The sequence below is a fragment of the Antrostomus carolinensis genome, unplaced genomic scaffold (genome assembly GCF_000700745.2).
Source record: "Antrostomus carolinensis isolate BGI_N321 unplaced genomic scaffold, ASM70074v2 scaffold2125, whole genome shotgun sequence".
NCBI lineage: Eukaryota > Metazoa > Chordata > Aves > Caprimulgiformes > Caprimulgidae > Antrostomus > Antrostomus carolinensis.
The window spans coordinates 13904-32897 of record NW_010318224.1 but is presented as its reverse complement, the minus strand read 5'-3'; the positions used below and the strand labels follow the sequence as shown (position 1 = coordinate 32897).

General features: G+C 38.3%; 1 protein-coding gene across 1 annotated transcript in view; it reads right to left on the bottom strand.

Annotated features, from left to right (window-relative positions):
• LOC104525600 (rab GTPase-binding effector protein 1) overlaps window positions 1–17946 on the bottom strand; it is a 34347-nt gene extending 16401 nt beyond the window's left edge. The window contains 6 exon segments of the mRNA XM_010168802.2: window positions 505–640; window positions 3597–3716; window positions 10122–10282; window positions 11581–11784; window positions 13915–14043; window positions 17931–17946. Of these exon segments, the coding sequence (XP_010167104.1) occupies window positions 505–640; window positions 3597–3716; window positions 10122–10282; window positions 11581–11713 (550 nt within the window). The 5' untranslated portion in view covers window positions 11714–11784; window positions 13915–14043; window positions 17931–17946.
• Window positions 17947–18994: the final 1048 nt, after the last annotated feature.

Here is an 18994-nt window from a genome sequence, read left to right as displayed (position 1 = left end):
TAGCGCTGGTTGCAAAAGACTCTTCTACGTCCCTATTTATTTCAACAGAAAGTTGCTTTTCATTCCTCTCCAGTGATTCTGCAACATACTGTCACGTGTAACATTTACACATCCATTCCACCACCAGGCATTCAGAACTGACATACCTGAGGGAGATGTATCAGTACATTATGGCAATAATGCTCATAATTGTACACAAATAAAAGACACCAGTGAAATCACTTTAATAAGAAGGAAGCTTGCAATACTGTAAGAACTTAGCAGAAATTCAATAGCATTCCTTGAGAGAATGAATGGCTCTGTTGTTTATCTCTGTCATAAGATAACTCCACATTCAACTCTTCTGTAAATATTTTAAGAGCTTTCACATTTAAAAGTACTGCTTCCTCCCCCCACATTTTTTTAAAAATAAAATTCAAATAAGAAATCAGAAAAGAATTAACAGCTACGTTGGTTTTTACATCCTTAATGTAGGAGTCAAAAGGACTATTATTAGATAGGTACCTTCATGCAGTTCTTTCCGCAACTTCTCTGCATCTTCCTGCAGGACTGATTTTTGTGTGTTGAGAACAGCCACATACATCTCTAAGTCTGTCCTACATGACTTCTCAGCTTCCAAATAATGGTTCAGTTCTTTAACCTGAATAAAAAGAGAGAAATCTACTATCTCAGTGGAGGAACACTCTCAAGCATTTCCCTTTTAATAGAAGTTATAGTGTTGTCTGCTCAGGTAACGTACAGGTGCCGAAGGACAGGTTTATTTCTAGAAATCACAAATATTAAACTACCAGTGTGCAAGTAGTACTTGTATTTATTTCTGAATAAAGTACTCATTAAAATTCTGCTAAGTCAAACATATCAGTATATCAGTTAAAACAAGCTGGATCACAACAGCAGTGACACTGAGCACAGAGATGGTTAAAGAATCAAATGTCTAAGGAGAGCAGACAATGAAGCAATCCTTGAACCAGTGCTGATAATCCAACAGCTAAGTAGGATGTGAAGAAGGTTCAAAATAGAGTAATAACAGTAGTTAGAAAACATGACTATGAGGCAAGCTTGAACTAAACCAGAGATGGTAAGCCTAAGAAGAGAGAAAACTTGTGGACAGACGAGAAAACCTCCATTGAAACCCATGAAAGACTGCTGCAAAAAGAAAAGAAAATCTGTCAATGAAAAGCAATTACATCAAGAAAGACGGAAGAAATGTATTAGGATTTTTTTCTTTTTTGTTTTTTTAAATAGCAAAGCTAACGAACGAAGGACTGGAATGAATGTCCTGCAGAGACTGCAGGGTCTCCAGTGAGAACCTTTTAAGATCTGATGACATCTGCCAAACATAATGCTTGTAGAAATGGATCCCTTCTTGGAGCAAGGAATGGGTTAAAAGATTTCTTTAGGTCGCTATTCAGTTTTGTGGTTTGCTGAGTCAGTAATCACAGGAGTTTCTCTTTTAAAGGAAACAAAAGCCTTCAGGCAATTCCTAACTGGCTCCACAGAGCTGCTGTTCTGCTTCAACACAATACAGGAGCCACAGAGCCAACTCAAAGTTCAAGACAGCCCTTTGGCTTTAACTTGCAGTTGATGGTGGGGAGAGTTCACCAAGTCTTTTATCAGCTAGCCTTTTAGCCTTTAAAATGGAGAAATCTGACTCCCAGAGAACAGCCTTTGGGAAGGATGGAACGGGAGGTGGAGAGAGAGAGATAGATAAAAGAAACACAGTATTTCACTAATCCAGCTAAATATTCAACACTGACAAACAAAATGACATGACTCAAGCTGATCTGAGGGATTTCATCTTGACCAGCAGAAAAGCCAACAGATCACTCATTCTGCACATCAGTCCTTATACCTGTCTGGTAATATAAATGATGTAAATAATATCTTGCGTTTCTACAGTGCTGTGGATTGAAGTACTTTAACAACTTCCTAAGTCTGTGCTTAAACATCTCCTTGCTAGATACAAAACAGAAATTCTTTCCCATTAAGTTAAAAAGGTGACTTGAAACAGGACTATCAGGAACTTCAGACAGAAGGAACAATGAAGTGGATTTGACCACAGGTAAGAATTAAAGGCCTAAGTTATTTTCTTTGGCAAGAATCACCATCTAAAGTGAGACTTCTATAAAAACAACCCCTCAATAAACTAGAAACACAGATAAAATTATTTTTCTCTTTTTTTTCCCCAAGAGATCTGTGCTTATGTTTTAGAATCACATGCTCAGATTTTAGAGGACTGAGAGACACCAACACAATTCCCACTCCTGAAACAATCAATTTTACTCAGGCCTCACCTGTCAGGAACAGACAAGTTCCTGTCAGGAACAACAAGAATGACCTATGGTTTTTATAACCAAACTCAGTATAAAAGTTCTAAGAAAAGTTCTAGATTACTCTTAAGAAAAGCTTTTTTTTAAAAAATTTTTTGGGGGGGGGGGTGTGCATTTTGAGAGCAAGTAAGCAAGAAAAGAAGTTTCACATTTTCTCATCTTCCCAAATTCGTCCTGGCAATGAAAAGGAAATATTATTTTCATCAAGAGAAAAAACTGAACTATTTGGAGAACTATTATTCCAAGAACATTTCAATCTCAAAAATTTGACCTATAAAGCACAAAGCACCTATGAAGAAGGAAAACACTCAAACGTGGACTCTCAATCTAGTAAAATTTATGAGACTGAATGAATGAGACTAAATGAATTTACACTGGTCTCCCAAATCCCAGGCAGACCTCCTAGCTGGAATAAAAGAGGGAGGGGGTGGGAGGGAAGAATTCCAGCAAGTGTTGAGCATCTATTTCAATGAGAATGCAAACAACCCAGAAGACAAGGAAGGTATTTATTTGTATGTCTTAAAAACATCCACATGGTAAGTTATTTTGCAATTTCAGCCTATTTGACTTTCAAGATAAAATATCTGTTACAAAAGACATCTTCATTTCTGCATAAACCAGTACATTAAATACAACTACCTTACAGTGATGTAGGTATTATTTACCTTTCACAGTTGAGAAGAAAGTTCAATAGAGGTTCTGACATATCTGAAGAATACAAGAATGCAAGAAATCATTGATTTCTTGGCAGCAATGACCAGCAATGACCTTTTCTATGAATCTGAGGTTTGCTTAAATTTTTAGATACAAAAATTCTGGTTATATTGCCTCAGTTTTATGCCCAGGATTAGAAAATTAAATATAGCAGATGCTGGATGGAAGTAGATTAAAACAATTTTGCCAAATGCAAATCTTTTTGTGGGTGCAAGCATGCCAATCTAAAGGCCAGGCTGCTGGAGAGGTACAAAGCTATTTTTCTAGGGTTTTTTTGATCGTTTGGTGGGTTTTTTATTACTAGTAGACCTGAAGTCATGCAATTTAAGCTAAACACAGATCACACACACGTAATGCAATCCTCAAAATAGAAAGATGTGAAAACATATACGGGCCAAATATGTTATTTGAGCTACAGGAGAAAAGATGTATTGCGTATGAAGAGTTTCACAACAGACCTTTCTCTCTCTTAATAAATTTGAGTTTACTTATCTGCATCAAACTAGCATGAGGCAAGATACAAATCAGGATACAGTTATAACTCCACCTCACCTTTGATGCTTCCAACTCTTTAATTTTTTCTTCAGCTCCTGTCAGTTTCTCCTTTAGCGCTGCAATCTCCTTCTCCATGGGCATCACAACCGAACGCAGCTTCTCAGCATCCTCCTGGGCCTGAAGTTAATGCAATAAATTATGAATAACACATTATCATAGTTTTCACCACAACAGTTTCTATTATTGGAGACATTTGGAGAAAATCTCTATGCCAACAAAAACAGCTGACTAAACTTCCACTTTCAATACTCATCGTATTGCTATTTATTTAGTTCAGCAGTCATCCCCATGACAACAGGCCAATATTACTCCATTCACAGAAGGCAGCTAAATTTTAAATCCATGTATGGATTAGGCTATGAATATCTGTTTTTAAAGAGAATGTCAGTAAATCTATCGCTCTTGATACTGGGGAGAAAATTTACAGATCAGGCATTTCAAAATACCTACACTTTTCTGTTTTTAAAGGCCTAATTTTCCTGCAACTTCTTGCCACATAGCACATATAAAAAGATTAACATGGTGAGTTATTGGCCATTCATTTACCTACTCACGAAGTTAAAAGAAAAAGGATCTGCACAATAATGCACAGTGTAGCTCTGTTCTGTTTCAGAAGACCATTTTTCAACCTTAATTTACTACGGATGTAGCATCAGTTTTTGGTGTTACTGTACTATATACTTCAAAACTATAAACAGACAATTAATCAAAAACCCAATGATTTCTTCAAAAAGTAGTTCTGAAAAGATCAAAGCAGGACAACAGAATGAGAAGACTAATATAAGGAAAAAAAAAAGAGGAAGAGCTAGCTAAAAATAGAGAGAATTAAAATGAGGAATAGCGATCAGTGTTCAAATTCAGAATTGCACATGCCAAAGGGTGCCCCCGACATTCTCATTTCTTCAATGCTCTGGATTTCCTTCATGGATGCTCTAAAAACTGTCCAAGTGAAAGTAACAGCTCCCACAGACAACACAATAGCAAGCAGAACACTTAAACATTCACCAGAGTGAAATTCTTCAAGCCACGAAGAATTTAAGCAACATAATTTGGGTTGGTTTGATGTAGGAAGGCTCAAAATGCTCAATTGTTCTTTGTCTTTTACTGGAGGAACTCAGCAGGGGAGGGCAGGCAGAGAACTGTCCCCCAAAGCTGCAGTTTCAAAAGATGACACTTCTCCTAATCTGACATCTGCTAAAAGATAACATTCATGTCTTGGTTTAAGCCTAGACTAGAATGCAGGTCTTAGAGGCTGCTCATATGACTTTTAGTTTCTGGCAAGCTTATTGACAACTGTATTTTGAGCAAGACTTTCAAGAAAAATAGACAATATTTTTAACCATTGTAGTTTTCTAAACTTAAAATTAATAGACAAAATAAAATAATATTGCAATACATGTCAATTATACAAATTTTACCAGGCCCTTGGGTTCTAAACAGCATTAAAGAAAATTCTATGGACAAAATAAAGTTAAAAATCTTCATGTTTCAGTCACTTCTGCTACATTTTGTCACTGCCAGCTTGCTTGTCCAAAGAGTACAAATACAATCTATGAGGAGAGTGAGGGACATCACATGACACAGTGAATTCAATACCAGGGACATGTGACAGTGTCACACACACACATACATACCCTGTCACTTGCAGCCAGCAACTCATCAGTCACATTTTTTGAAGAGCCGGGAGCAGGAGTTCAACTTCAAAGATTGCTTTATATTTTGTTTATTTTATCAGTTCTATTAATTTAATGCTACCTAGAGCTGGCTCACATGGACTAAAGCTAGCCCAACATTTTTAGGACTGTTGAATAAGCTTTTGCCTAATTATTCACAACTGCAGGAATATTTCATCACCAGTCTGATTTCACATGGTCCAACACTAAATACAGAGCAACAAATGCGTCCACGTTGGGACCAACCAGTTCAGAGAAACAGTCAGAAAGTTCCCTGAAAGCAAAATCAGACTGTTGAACAGCAACCAACTGGAAAGACAAAACTGTATCAAATCCCACATGACAGAAAAATTACTCCAGGTTTTACTGCTTGGCAAACAGAGCTGCAGTTTGACACTATGGTTGCAACATATTGCAAATGTTTCCTTCTTTTTTTAAAAAAAGAAAAATAAAAAGGTGGGGGGGTTGGTGGGAATAAGGATTCATATTAAAGGCCAGTGTGATACTGAGCTAAACACCCACAGCAGCCTGTACCTGCTAACAAAGTGAGTGCTGGTCCCTGGGTCTGCTTTTGAGTAAAGTATAATTACAGAAACTGCCAAATAGATGCTAAAGATCCCACTCAAACTTTTAATAAAATGAGAGTATCCATCTGACTGAAAAATGCTACATAAAGATACTGTCACATGTGGCGAGAGGTGCCACAGCATCACATTTCCTGTGTTAAAAGGCATTATTCAGACTCTTTCAGAGGTGTGATCCTTAAAAATATTTATTTCCTTCTAACCTTTTGCCAAATTAACTGAATGTCAAAGCCCGAGGTTTTGCACATTATCAGCTTACATTTACTCATCACCTAATCAAAAACAAAGCACCCAAATTGCTTCTGCCCCAGCAAAACCTGCTTCCCCCAGCACAGCAGCTCAAGAACATGCTGCAAGAGATCTGCAGACCAGAGTGTGAAGATGACTCCACACAGAGAACATGCTAAAAATAAGTCCAAGTCACCACACAAAACATTGCACTGCCAGCCTGACAGACAGCTACAGCAATCCTGAACGTCCTTCACTGTTACTCCAACCAACAATTGCAGAACATGGCTGGAGACATCTCAGGCAAGTACTGTACCTGAATCTCTTCCTTAAACATAAGACAAGTGGAAAATGCACAGACAAAATTTGAGAATCTCTCTTTAAAGTAGGAGTAAACCATTTAAAGTTCATCTAACTCTATTCCACTGCTCTTTATCATTAACTATGAAAGCAGCTTGCTGTAGATCTGATTTTATGGACAACTCTGTCATAGAAATCAGATTACCCTCCCCTTCCCATTTCCACTCTCTGACTAATGCGTACAGTTGATAACAGGAGGTTGGTCCTTTCTGACTCTCTTTATATGCAAAATACTCGTTCTGCAGACTTCTGCTGCTCAGAGTTTGACACAACTGTGCTAAGAAGAGTCTTTATGTTCACCACAGCTCCAGCTGAAGACTAAATCCTTTACTGAATGGAAAATGAGGTCTGAATAAAAAGGACTAGCCAAATTTTGCCAGTGTGCAAGACTCATCGCCAAAAAGAGCCCAGTCCAGTACTGAGCAGAGAACTGGCATGGAAGCACACACCACTATGGCTAGACTGCTTTTAGCATCTGTGATAACAAACAACTCAAAACTTACCTGGTATTACAAAACAACAGAGAGATTTTTATAAATCACCAATACATTTTCTGACAGATGACTCACTAGGTAAGCACACTTATCATGAGAACGAGGTATTTAACTTTTTTGAGCTGGGGAGATTTATAGAATACACACACACAGTTTTCAGCATAGATTTCTTAGCAATTGTTGCTTTATGATAAAAAAAATAATAATCACAGAACACAAGTTTTCTATAGAGATTTGGCAATTTGAAACTTGAAATATATTTAGATGGAAAAGCAAACCAGCTGCTTTCAGAAAAGCGCATGTGTTCTACGAGACATACTTTCTGATACGAGGATGCTAAAGAATGCTGAGCTCTAAGTTTGCAGGCTAGACTGGGATACCTCTGGAAAAGTAGTCACAATCTAGTAAACACAGCTCAAAATAGTATGCTTATCAAAACAGTACCCACCCAATCTAAGTGCTCTCAAACCAGGATAAATAACATGTTCACTGGAAGCCTGATAGCACCCATACCAAAACTGTACACTCAACCAAATAAATAAGCTTTTAATTCAAAGAGATATTTACAGAATTGGAAGCAACATTTGTTATCTACCCTTCATCTCTTTCAGGCTAAAAAGTATGCAGACAAGAAGCATAATCATTAGCAATTATGTGGACCTGGTATTAAATTCCATGGATTTTCTTTGTAGCTTAAAATGGATTTTATAGCCAAATTGAACGCAACTGAACTGAGATATTAGAGATATTGTCCAGTCAAGGTTAGTGGCCTGGACTGAAACACATGGCTTGCAATCTTGTCTCTGCTCTGTCCATTCTTCTCACCTCTTATTGAGAATGCTAAACAATGGTATGGTTTTCTGCTAGTTTTAAGAAATGTGATATATTACATGCTGGTATAGCATCTACTTATAAATGAGAGAACAAAGTATGGATTTTTTTTCTTTTTTACTCCTTTGAGACATTTGGAGATTCCTTAGAACTGGCTAGAAGATGAAGATTTTTTTGAAAAACTCTTTCCAAGTTTATGCCCTAAAATAAAATAAAATCCATCCTTATAAAGGAGCATATAAAGATGTAGGATAAATACAACATCGTTGGTTGGAAATGCCTTTTGCATGACGAATTGATCACAAGTCTTCAAATAGCACATCCCAAATGATCATGAAAATTCTGCTTTTCACACTAGCGGTGAGGCATGAATATTCATTATTTTGCTAGCCAAACACAGCTCCTTATGGGCTTGGGATTTGCTTGTTTGTTTTCAGATAAAACTGAATGCCCTTTTCCTAATTTTGATCTAATTCTTAGTCTCCTTGAGGAAAAAACTCACAGGTTTAATGACAAAGAAGATTAAAAAACCCATGCAAAGCAGTTTAAGCAATTATTTCAAGCTGCACTCTGAAGACCAGATTTCCCCCTCCTCCTCCTATTTATTACATAAAGTACATGTTCCTCTGCTTCACAGGCCTATAAAGCTTTCCGAGCCTCATATTAATCACAGATTAATAAACCAATCACCTTTTCCTTTAGGATTACAAGGGATAATTATTTCCCTTTTAAATGAGTATAGCTGAAAATGTTATTTATGTGCTATACTAAACTTCTAAATGCTAACTGGCACATAGGAAAGCCACCAAGTTCAGGTGAGCTGCTGTCATCTGAGCAACTTGCAACTCCCAAATGTTAAGTGATCAGTACATTCAGATTTAAAAAAAAAAAAAAAAAAAAAAGTCCTGAGATTTTAGTTATTGGAAAGACACTCTCAGTTGAGAGAAAATGTTTTCTGAACATTCATCTTGGCAGTTTGTTGGCAATGCACTGCTGGGACTTTTCACTATGAACTCTGCATCTTCTGGGTTGTTTCTGCAAGAGTCACCACACTGATCCAATTCTGAACCTTCCTTCCAGCCACAATCAGTCTTTTTTCTCTTAATATAGCTAAAATCTTCTCTTAAAAACAGCTGATGTCTTAGAATTCCAGTGGCAGTAATTCCATAGTCAGAATATTGGCAAACAGGCTTTACTCTGACTCCTGCCTTTATCAATCAGGACTACATGAAAAGCAGTCTCACTGAATACCAGACAGCAACTACAACTAGCAATATTCAAGAATCTCTTTATAAGTCTCAGAAAAATAGCTCCATTTTGCAACACTAGTACTGATTGCTTGTTATAACATAGTAAAAATAGGTAAAATACTCATTATGTGGAATGTTTGTGATAGTCAATACTGTTTCTTCTGCTGACAGCAAGCAGAAACAAGGAAATCAAGTGATGTGGTAGATTATCAGACATTAGTCTACTCTTTTCTTTATTGAACATAGGATCATTTATTACATAAAAATGGTCTTAGAATACCTTGAAGATTACTACAAGCCTGCTGAGAAGACAAACTGACTTAAACACAAGTTTTTATAATACAATAAACAAAGATTCCAAAACATTGACCTATTATGACAAGTTCAATCTCTTTCCTGCCTCACAGAGAAATACACCAAATCTTCAAACTCAACAAAATTTTAAAAATCCAAACTCAATACAAGGCATCTCAGTCTACTTCTATGAACTCTCTTAAGTCACAGATCTTTCAGCAATAACAAAACCTTTCGAAACTCCAGGACAATTATATTTCATTATCTAGAGTCTGTTGTTCTATGGCAGCAATGTCCTGCATTTCCTAGGAAGTCAGCAGTACTGTGTTGCACAAACATGGCTTACCTTAGAGAAAAATGAAAGACATTTTAGATATAGTGCCAATTAAAAACCTCAAAATAAGTTTATAAGATCTGAGAAAAGGAATAAAAGTGCAGAAGTGTAGAGGATGTTTTACAAATCTGCAGTCAATCCAGAAAAATCTAAAGGAGGCTTTACTTGAGTTCATTTGATGTTATACCAAGAGACTTTACAAGGCCTCCTGCTTTCACAAGCTGTATGCCAAACCTTACCATCTTCTCAGGTGCAATTAATTCTCTTACTGAATCCACATAATCAGGTACAAAACCTTTATGGATTCAAATCCAGGATTAGGTCATGATGACTTCCATGAACAAAGAGCTGAAAGTTGGCAGAATGAGGCTATGTGTATTTCTGAAGAATTATAGCAGGGCGTAGAAATGAACTCATGCATAACAACACAAGTGTATCCTGAAACAGAAACTGAAGAGCCAGATTTCAGCATACCTTTTTCATTTCATTTTCTAGGTTTTCTTCCTCTTGACCTTCAGACAGTCGCCTTCTTAACTCTGCTATTTCCCGTTCCACATTTTCTCGATATTGATTCCACTGAGCTCGCTCTTGCTCCAACCTGTGATGATACTGGAGCTCATAGTCACGAACAGTCTCTATAAAACAGCATTTGCAAAACTTATTTTCAATGCAAGTTAAAAACCAGAGCTTTCGGAACTCCATCTTCAATCAGTCAATGATTTGTAATCATTGATCAAAGCTAGGACAACAGTGAATTCTTCCTTCCTCCCTCAGCCCTTTGACTCTTGCCCCAAAATCCAACTACATAAGCAAGAGATCCAAAGGAGCTGCATTTCAATTTGTACCATCACTAGAACACAAACAAGCAAGTCCCCAAAACTAACTCCTAATTTTAAAACAACATAAATGTCTAATATCCTGTTTAGCAGCACATTCTGTATCTCCAAGCACATAATCCAAACAAACTACCAAAACCCTACTTATTTACACCAAAATGCATAGGAAAGAGAACTTCTCACATAGTTTTCATTTCTCTATTACTAGTATTACCCCTTCAGGTAAGGAGCTGTCTTTGTTTACATATGTGCTGCAGCTGGCAAACTGAGCCTTGATCTAGGTTCATGTATCTATGCATATCATAAATAAACAGATATTTGTGTACTCAATATACAGGAAGATTTGTGTTTTCTGGGGGAAAAACATAATCACATGATGGAAAAACCACCTCCAGCCAACATGCTGTAGGTTCAGGGTAGTGTGATCCTGTTTGTGAACCTTTAAGAATACAGCCAGTTACGGCAACAGCCTGTCCCCAGTTTACATCCTGCATTGTGTTCCTTGCACACAGTTTGTCTCAGAAACTTCAACAGCTGTGCAACATGCAAACATAACAAAGAATAGCTCACAACTATCAAGAAAAACAAAAGACTCTGGTACAGAGCAGCATGTTCAGTCACTAGCCTGGGGAAAAGTCCATGTGGTAGTACTGGAGGGACACTTAACTTTCTGACAGCAGAACTATGTTTACACAGAAGGAGAGAAGAGAATCATGCCGTCAGCCTAAAGCTGTTTTCAGACTTGTCAAATTACATGCATTATACTTATCTTTGTGGAAGGATGAAGTATTACATTCAGAGTCCCTTAAAAATGCTTTGCACACATGTGGGAGTTCCCATTGCCACAACTCCTTTTAAATTCTAGCCCCATATTAACAGAAAAGAACCACCAAACTCCTTTTCACAGCCGCAGGAACTACACTTTATTAGTCATTTCTGTAGCCCAGTTTTTTTTATTTATTTGTCATTTCTGTAGCCCAGTTTTGCCAAGCCATGTAAAGCAGCTATCCATATTCTGTGCAGGAGCAGGCACAGATCACTAAACACCTACTAAAAAGGTGTCTGATCTCAGCAGCAGCAGCTTGTCTGGTTGTTACCTTTCATAACAGCTTGTAGTGAAGCTACTTCTTCTTGCCACTGTCTCTTCACCTCATCAATAGCCTCCTGCTTTGTATTCTCAGATACTGTAGCTATAGCTTTGATGTTCTCCATTTCAGCGTGGGCTTCCATCAGCTGGGTCCGCAATTGTCCCAGATCATCTTGGGCTGCTTGCAGCACTGCATTTTGTCTTTTCAGGTCCTCTGAAAAGAAGTATTATTTCCATTTAGTTTGATTAATAAATTCAATCTGAGAACATCCATAGTTGCTATTGCAAAGAACAGTGCTTTAACAAGAGGGTGAAGGAAGCACTGATATTAAAGCATCTACCCATAATGACTGAACAAACATTAGCAGTTATCTTTAGGGAACATTATTGCTTGACTTCATTTGCTCTTGCCTTTTATTAAAAAAGTACCTTCTCATGGATGCAGCCCTGAAGTAGACACTGTAGATATAACCTCTGAATCAATATACCTGATGAGAGTAAACTGTGCTTTTAATTAGTTCATTGTTATTTATCTCATTCTGGTAATGAATCTGGGAAAGAACAGCAGACAGGAAGACAATTCTTCCCCCATTTTTAGCACCAACTCGGTCCTGAATTTGGATAAAAGACTTAATATTTCTTGAACAGAAACACTCTCTGAACCACTATGTGGAGCCCAAATAAGAAAACTATGCAGCCTAATCAGCTCTTGACCATGGCTTTGCTAAAACTAAGCTTCTACTGAAAAAAGGGATCCATTCAATGGAACATCCACTACTTCTCTAATTGTTGCAACGATAAACAGAAATTAAACTAGTTTCACATTATCCTCCTGAGTTTTCAGTTAATCTGAAGTAAAAAGCTCACTTATTATACAATTCATTCCAAAAGCACTAACACAAAATGTAGTTTAGGTATAAAGTATAGGCCCACATAGCCAATGTCAATGACAATCACTTTCAGCAGAAACATCTGGACAGCGTACAACAAACAGCAAGCTACGTCCATGTATTTCCCTCACTACTAAAATGCTTAATCAATCTTGGTGCCCAACATCTTACTCCTTGATAGAGAATATGGAACCCAGAGCTCATGGGTACTCAAAAGAGCATTAATCCTCATGTTAAAAAAAACCCAAAACCTTGTAGCATTTATATTACTTAGTTTTCAAATTACAGTACTGAGGATGGACTGCCACAGTCCAGATGTACATTTAGGAAAGGGTCTCAGAAAACACGGCGGTGGAAAAAAAGTAATAGCTTGTATATTCTCTGGTATCCTTTCACTTCAGTACATGTGGAAGTTGTATTATTTTTTTTCCCTTGTCAAAATTTATTTTTATTTTCTATTTTTTGACTGTTCTGTTCTGAAAAAGAGAGAATTATTGCTGATGTCATCAGTAGTGTCTTGTATTTTAAATTTCCTTTTATTCAGCTGCTAGAAACACAACAAAATAGGCCTTCTGTATGATCTGATCTTCATTATGCCTGTTGTATTTCTGCTCTCATAAGCTTATACAAGCAGCTGCAGTCTTAATGCATTATTTTTTGGCTCTGCTTTTGTATGTTAAGGACAGGAAAATCATCATGACTAGAAATAAATCAATTTGGCTCTCAGAACAGCAGCTATCTCTACTCTCCAATTCATCAGATACTTGAGTTCATATGGTTCAGATTTTCCTATAAAGAGTGTTATTGAAATAGATGCCCTTGGCTGGTATTAAAACTTTCATAATGTTTGTCTGCTTACATTCTACCTCAGATGGAAATTTCAGACAAATGAATACTACATAAAAAAGCTAGCCACAAAGTACAAACAGCACACCATCTAGACTATGTCTTTCCACTTACCAGATCAGCTGCTGTTCAGACAGAATGAGCACATCATGACTTCAGAATGTTATTATTAAAACTCAGTGGTGGTGTGTTTCTGCATCTACATCAAGTTGCTCTGCTGACTCCTATCCATGCAGGCAAATCTTTAAATTAATTCTAAAAATTCATTCCAGGAAGCTAAATAGCCACCTATTGAATTTTACTCTCTGCTTGTCTCTTATTTCTTAATATATGTCTGTTTAAAAGACTACTCTCACTTTTTCATTTTTGGCAATTCAAAAATAACAATAATGTTGGATATGCAGTCGACTATCCCAGTACTGGAAGATAATTCCCTTAAATCCTCATTATCCTTAATCAAATTAAAAGAAAAAAAGAATAAAGTATGTGGTGTGCATAGGCAAATGGGGAGCAGTATTTGGCATTATAATGGTTGTTCTTCACACAGGGATTATTTGAAGCTCAAGTTTAATTAAACTTAAGAATAATTCAGAGAATTGAGAACTTACCTTCCTTAGCCAAGTATAACTCCTTAAATTTTGCTCTCTTTTGATTAAATTCTTGCTCAAGTTGCTGCTTTGTGCGCAGAAATTCTGCATTGACCTTTTCCAATTCTGCTACCCGTTGTAGAAGAGCAACTAAAAATAAAACAGAAGATAAAGTATGTCACTAACAGTTAAGGCACCCCGTTCTGCAACTCTGAGGTTTGGGGCTGCTTTTTCTTAAAATATCTTTATTCATTAGCTCAGCTGTTGCCCCGTGATACATCAGGACAACCAGAGTCCTTTGAGCAGCAAGGGAAGATAAGTTTTCTTAGATTGTAGCATCAAACTGTAATAGACATCTTCACAGCACTAGAGGTGCATCTGGCAGGGAATTCAGTAGAAAACAATCAATCTGCCAAAGAAAACCATAATTTTGTATACACAATAAAGGAAGACATTTTTTAAAAAACAGTGTCAGAATTATTTCTGTTGGTGCTTCTTTCCAAAACACTGGGAATTTAGTCACCAGGCACAGGAACAGTGTGTGAAGGCTGAACAACAACGCACCGAGTTCCCAAAGGTCAAAGAAAACAAAGTGACAGCTGCTCAGTTAACAACTATGGAAGAATAAAGCACAGAAAAATCCATAAGCTAAAAATTAGATGCCCTTATCTTTCCTGTCTTCAGTTCTGCACGTTCACCAAAAAAGGTTTTTCAGACTATACTCGGAGAAGTTTGCCAGAAGACGACCACAATCCATAGAAAAATAACTGATCATAAGATAAAATGTTCCTTATTTCCGGCAGGTAAAAATCCTCAAGGGCACACATATATCACACTATTTTTCAGTATTTACCACTTTAGCACTTGATCTGGTGCTGCAACAAAAGAGGGAACAGCAGGAAGTCCACAAGACACCTAAAGACCATTACAAAGTGGTTATTATTGGAAAAAAAAAAAAAACCCATACAACACTATTGTATGATGCTATAAAGATCCCACACAACCACTGACCCTGTAATATTCATCTTCACGTGCAGTATTCACTTCTTTGCACCTCAAGAAGCGTAGGTCTGGTTTAGGTGCCAGGCACTTTTATATTGAACACCTCAGAATTCAAGTAAGAAGCAGAAACAAATGATAGATGAGCCAGAACAAAATCCATCTCCGTGCTGCAATGCACTGGGCAAATCATGTTCCTCAACACAATTCCCTTTCTGTTCTGCAAAAGCATTTTATGGACATGTTCCAACTCGGTTGTGTAAAGCTGAATCACTTCTTTTTAGTTATAGCCTCTATATAGCACAGACCAGATACGTAAAATATTGATCCGCCAGAAGTGTTTATGTATCACACCCAACACGCTTCCTACCAAAAGCAAGTAGTGAAAACATAGTACAAAGGCTACCTGACTTCAGCAGCATCAAATATTTAGATTTGCAAAGAGGTGGAATCAGTTCTAGAGCTTACAGTGGTGAAACGCTGGATGCTCAATGCCACTGTGGGTGAGTTGATGATGATTTAGAGTAGGAGCAGACACAAACCTTTAAAAAACAGAGGTCTGTTTTACTGATTGCTGGTTATGAGGGCTTATAGTGTTACACAATACAGAACTTAATCTGTTCAACTCTGTATCAGATAAAAGGTATATGTAGATATAGGACTGAAGAAATTTTGATGTCGCTTTTTTATTGAAATCATAATTTTGTTTATTTATCACCTTAAATACCAACACATCAGTTTTTCTTGCCAGCAACCCCTACCTGGTTTAGTGCAAAGCCAACTGCACAGGAGTACTCTCCAGAAAAGGAAAGAAACCTGTAGCAAAGACAACATGCTGAGAGCAAAGCTTCAAATGAGTTAGGAAAGTGGCTGGATCAAAACCAGGAAAGAAAGAGCACACACGGAGCCAGGTAGCAAAAATGCTTCCCAAGGCTAAAGAGTTACCTTTGATCTCTTGCTGAAGTCTTCTAAAGAGAAAGGGTTTGCCTACATTTCCACTCCCCACTGACTTCTGAGAGAGGGTGATGCTGCTAGCAAAGCTGCTTCCCGCAGCCTGGGGGAGAGCAGCTCGCTGGCCCCGGCACAGCCCCGGCACAGCCAGCTGCCCCACCGCCCGCTTCACACCTCCCAGGAATGAAAAGCGACGCTCAGCTCTGAGGAGGTGGTTTTCATTTCACAGTTCCAGCTCTTGAAAGGAAACTACTAGAGGCACTAAAACCCAAGTGAGCTCTAGGCCATGGTTAGGGGCCGGTTGCTAAACCCGACAAGGTGCAGGCACACGGCTCGGTGCCGCAGTCACCATCCGGGAAGCCTGAAGCTACAGGCACACATTCAAAACAAAACACAGAGGAATCTGGATGTGGCTCACCTTACAAACACCTTCTGAAAACCATACAAAACATTATTTAATTGTACAATTCTGAAAGTTAACAAATGAACTGCAGATATCAGTCAACCCCCGCTCCCCCCAAGAAGACTCAAGCGCTCCTTGGTTACTTGCTCCCTTTCCTTCTTTCTCTTGCAGAGAGACAGCAGCGGCTGTGCTACTGCTCCCATCACAAAGCTGTTGTGCAAAGCAACCCAGTTGTATTTCTTCCGAAGGGGAAAATTGCTTCTGCTGAGAATGGAAGGAAGAGAGGACACCGTTAAGAGCAAAAACGTCCAGGGCTTTAAGTTGGGGGAACAACAGACTCATCCTTTTGAAATGCTCCCGCCCAAACAGAAAGAGAAAAGAGAGATGGCAGAGTCACCAAGCAGGAAATGCAATTTAAACTTCAAACATTTACATTTACAGTAATCCCCTTCTCTACAGCCTGGCAGTTATGTCTAACAAAGTAATAAATAAATAATGAACCCCACCACAACAGAGCTCCAGCCGCTGTCAGGACCAGCTGTAGGCATTCAAAAAACCAAGATCTCAACTGCAGGTCACACATCTCTGCAACTGTGTATTAACATCATTCTTTCTATTCAGATACTGAGTTTAAAGTGGTTTTACCACCTGTACCGTGTATGTGGCTCAGGACAGACCCCACCGTTCCTCATACAGGAGAGGAGTTTGTCTGCACTACCACGATACACACTGCAGTGATTACAAGGCATGTAAACTCGAGGACAATAAACTATGTAACACAACAACCCCCTGAAACAATGTCCATAAAAAGTAAAAACAAATGAAGGTTTATTTTCTAACACAGCATGACAACTACTTTCTTTCTACTAGGTATGAATGATTACATTTTAACCCAAATTACTTTCTTTTCTGGGGGTATGATTTGTACGATGGCCACAGAGACACTCTGCTTTCCAAAATGAAAGTGTGAGGGAGGTGATTCTGCCCCTCTACTCTGCTCTTGTAAGGCTCCACCTGGAGTACTGTGTCCAGTTCTGGAGCCCCCAACATAAGAAAGACATGGACCAGTTAGAACAAGTCCAGAGAAAGGCCACCAGGATGATCCGAGGGCTGGAGCACCTCTCCTATGAAGACAGGCTGAAAGAGTTGGGGCTGTTCAGCCTGGAGAAGAGAAGGCTCTGGGGAGATCTTATAGCGACCTTCCAATACCTGAAGGGGTTACAAGAAAGCTGGGGAGGGACTTTTCATAAGGGCAATTAATGACAAAACAAGGGGAAATGGGCTTAAACTGAAAGAGGGGAGGTTTAGATTAGATATTAGGAAGAAGTTCTTCACTGTGAGGGTGGTGAGACACTGGAACAGGTTGCCCAAGGAAGTTGTGGATGCCCCCTCCCTGGAAGTGTTTAAGACCAGGCTGGATGAGGCTTTGAGCAACCTGATCCAGTGGAAGGTGTCCCTGCTGATGGCAGGGGGGTTGGAACTGGATGAGCTTTAAGGTCCCTTCCAACCCAAACCATTCTATGATTCTATGAAATCCAAATTGCCAGATGCAGGTAACTGCGGACTGAAGTCTGCCTGGAAGGGCACAGGAGTCAGATGCAGGAAATGGACTCATTCATAGATTTTAAATTAGATCTTTATCATTTATAGCTGACTTATTGCTCTGAATTTAGGTCCAACTCACCCCAGGTCTGTAACAGAGCTGAAAAATAAAATTGTATTTACCACCACTGGCTATCAACTTAAAACTGAACAAAATAAATAAAATAAAATAAAAATTCCCAACCCAAACCATAGATTTTGCAACGGCAGTATTCATTAACTTGCCAGAGTCCCTGTCCCTATGCTCTCATTTCCACACACAGAAATGCAGCTATCAATGTTTAACCACACCGATGAAGTATACAGTCAACAAAACCTGAGAGATGGTCAGCTCTCGTGGAGCTACGCCGGACTGAAACAGGATCTGGTGTCACACATGAGATCAGAACAGCGACAGGACGTGCTGTATTTCTTCAGAGCAGTAGCATGGAAGACCTAATTCCCTAATTAGGGCTCCAACTCATCAAGAAACAAACAAAAACCCTAAAGTTTCAATTTCTTAACTCCTAAAAGAGCACTGAGAAGAATTTAAATTAAAATTGCTGAAAAATAAACAAGCAAACAAGAAGCTCCTTTGGCCAACAATTTCTTGTATCTGTAAATAGCACTTTTTTTTCCAGCATATTGGGGTAAACAGACTACTGATGACAGTTAGACAGGCCAAGTAAATGAATAGCTTTGTTTCCAATGAACACCACAAACTTTGCAGAGATACTTCAGGTCCGACGCAGGAATCACCATCTCCCTATTTAACACCAACAGTACAGCAAAGTACAGTGTCTGCTATTTTGTGTCTTATCCAGGTAGAGGAAATTGAAGATTAATTGCAGAGTGAAGTCATCAATTTGCAGGAGAAACACGAAACTACTGGAGTAGGCAAAGAGAAGCTCTAGTGAAAAAGACAGAACTTGCTCTTAACCACTACTCAGCAAAATTTCAATTCAAGGAAAACACAGGAACAAACACACATTTCTTATTAACTAGTTACTCAGAGGCTGTATCACAGATCAGCTCCCAAAACGATGAAATTTTATGTACGGCAAAATTTCCAGTTACACAAATGTGTCGTGACCATTCCAAACTAAGACAGACAAAGCTGATTATCAATGAGACTATTTTTGACTACTAGGTCTATTTATAAAATTA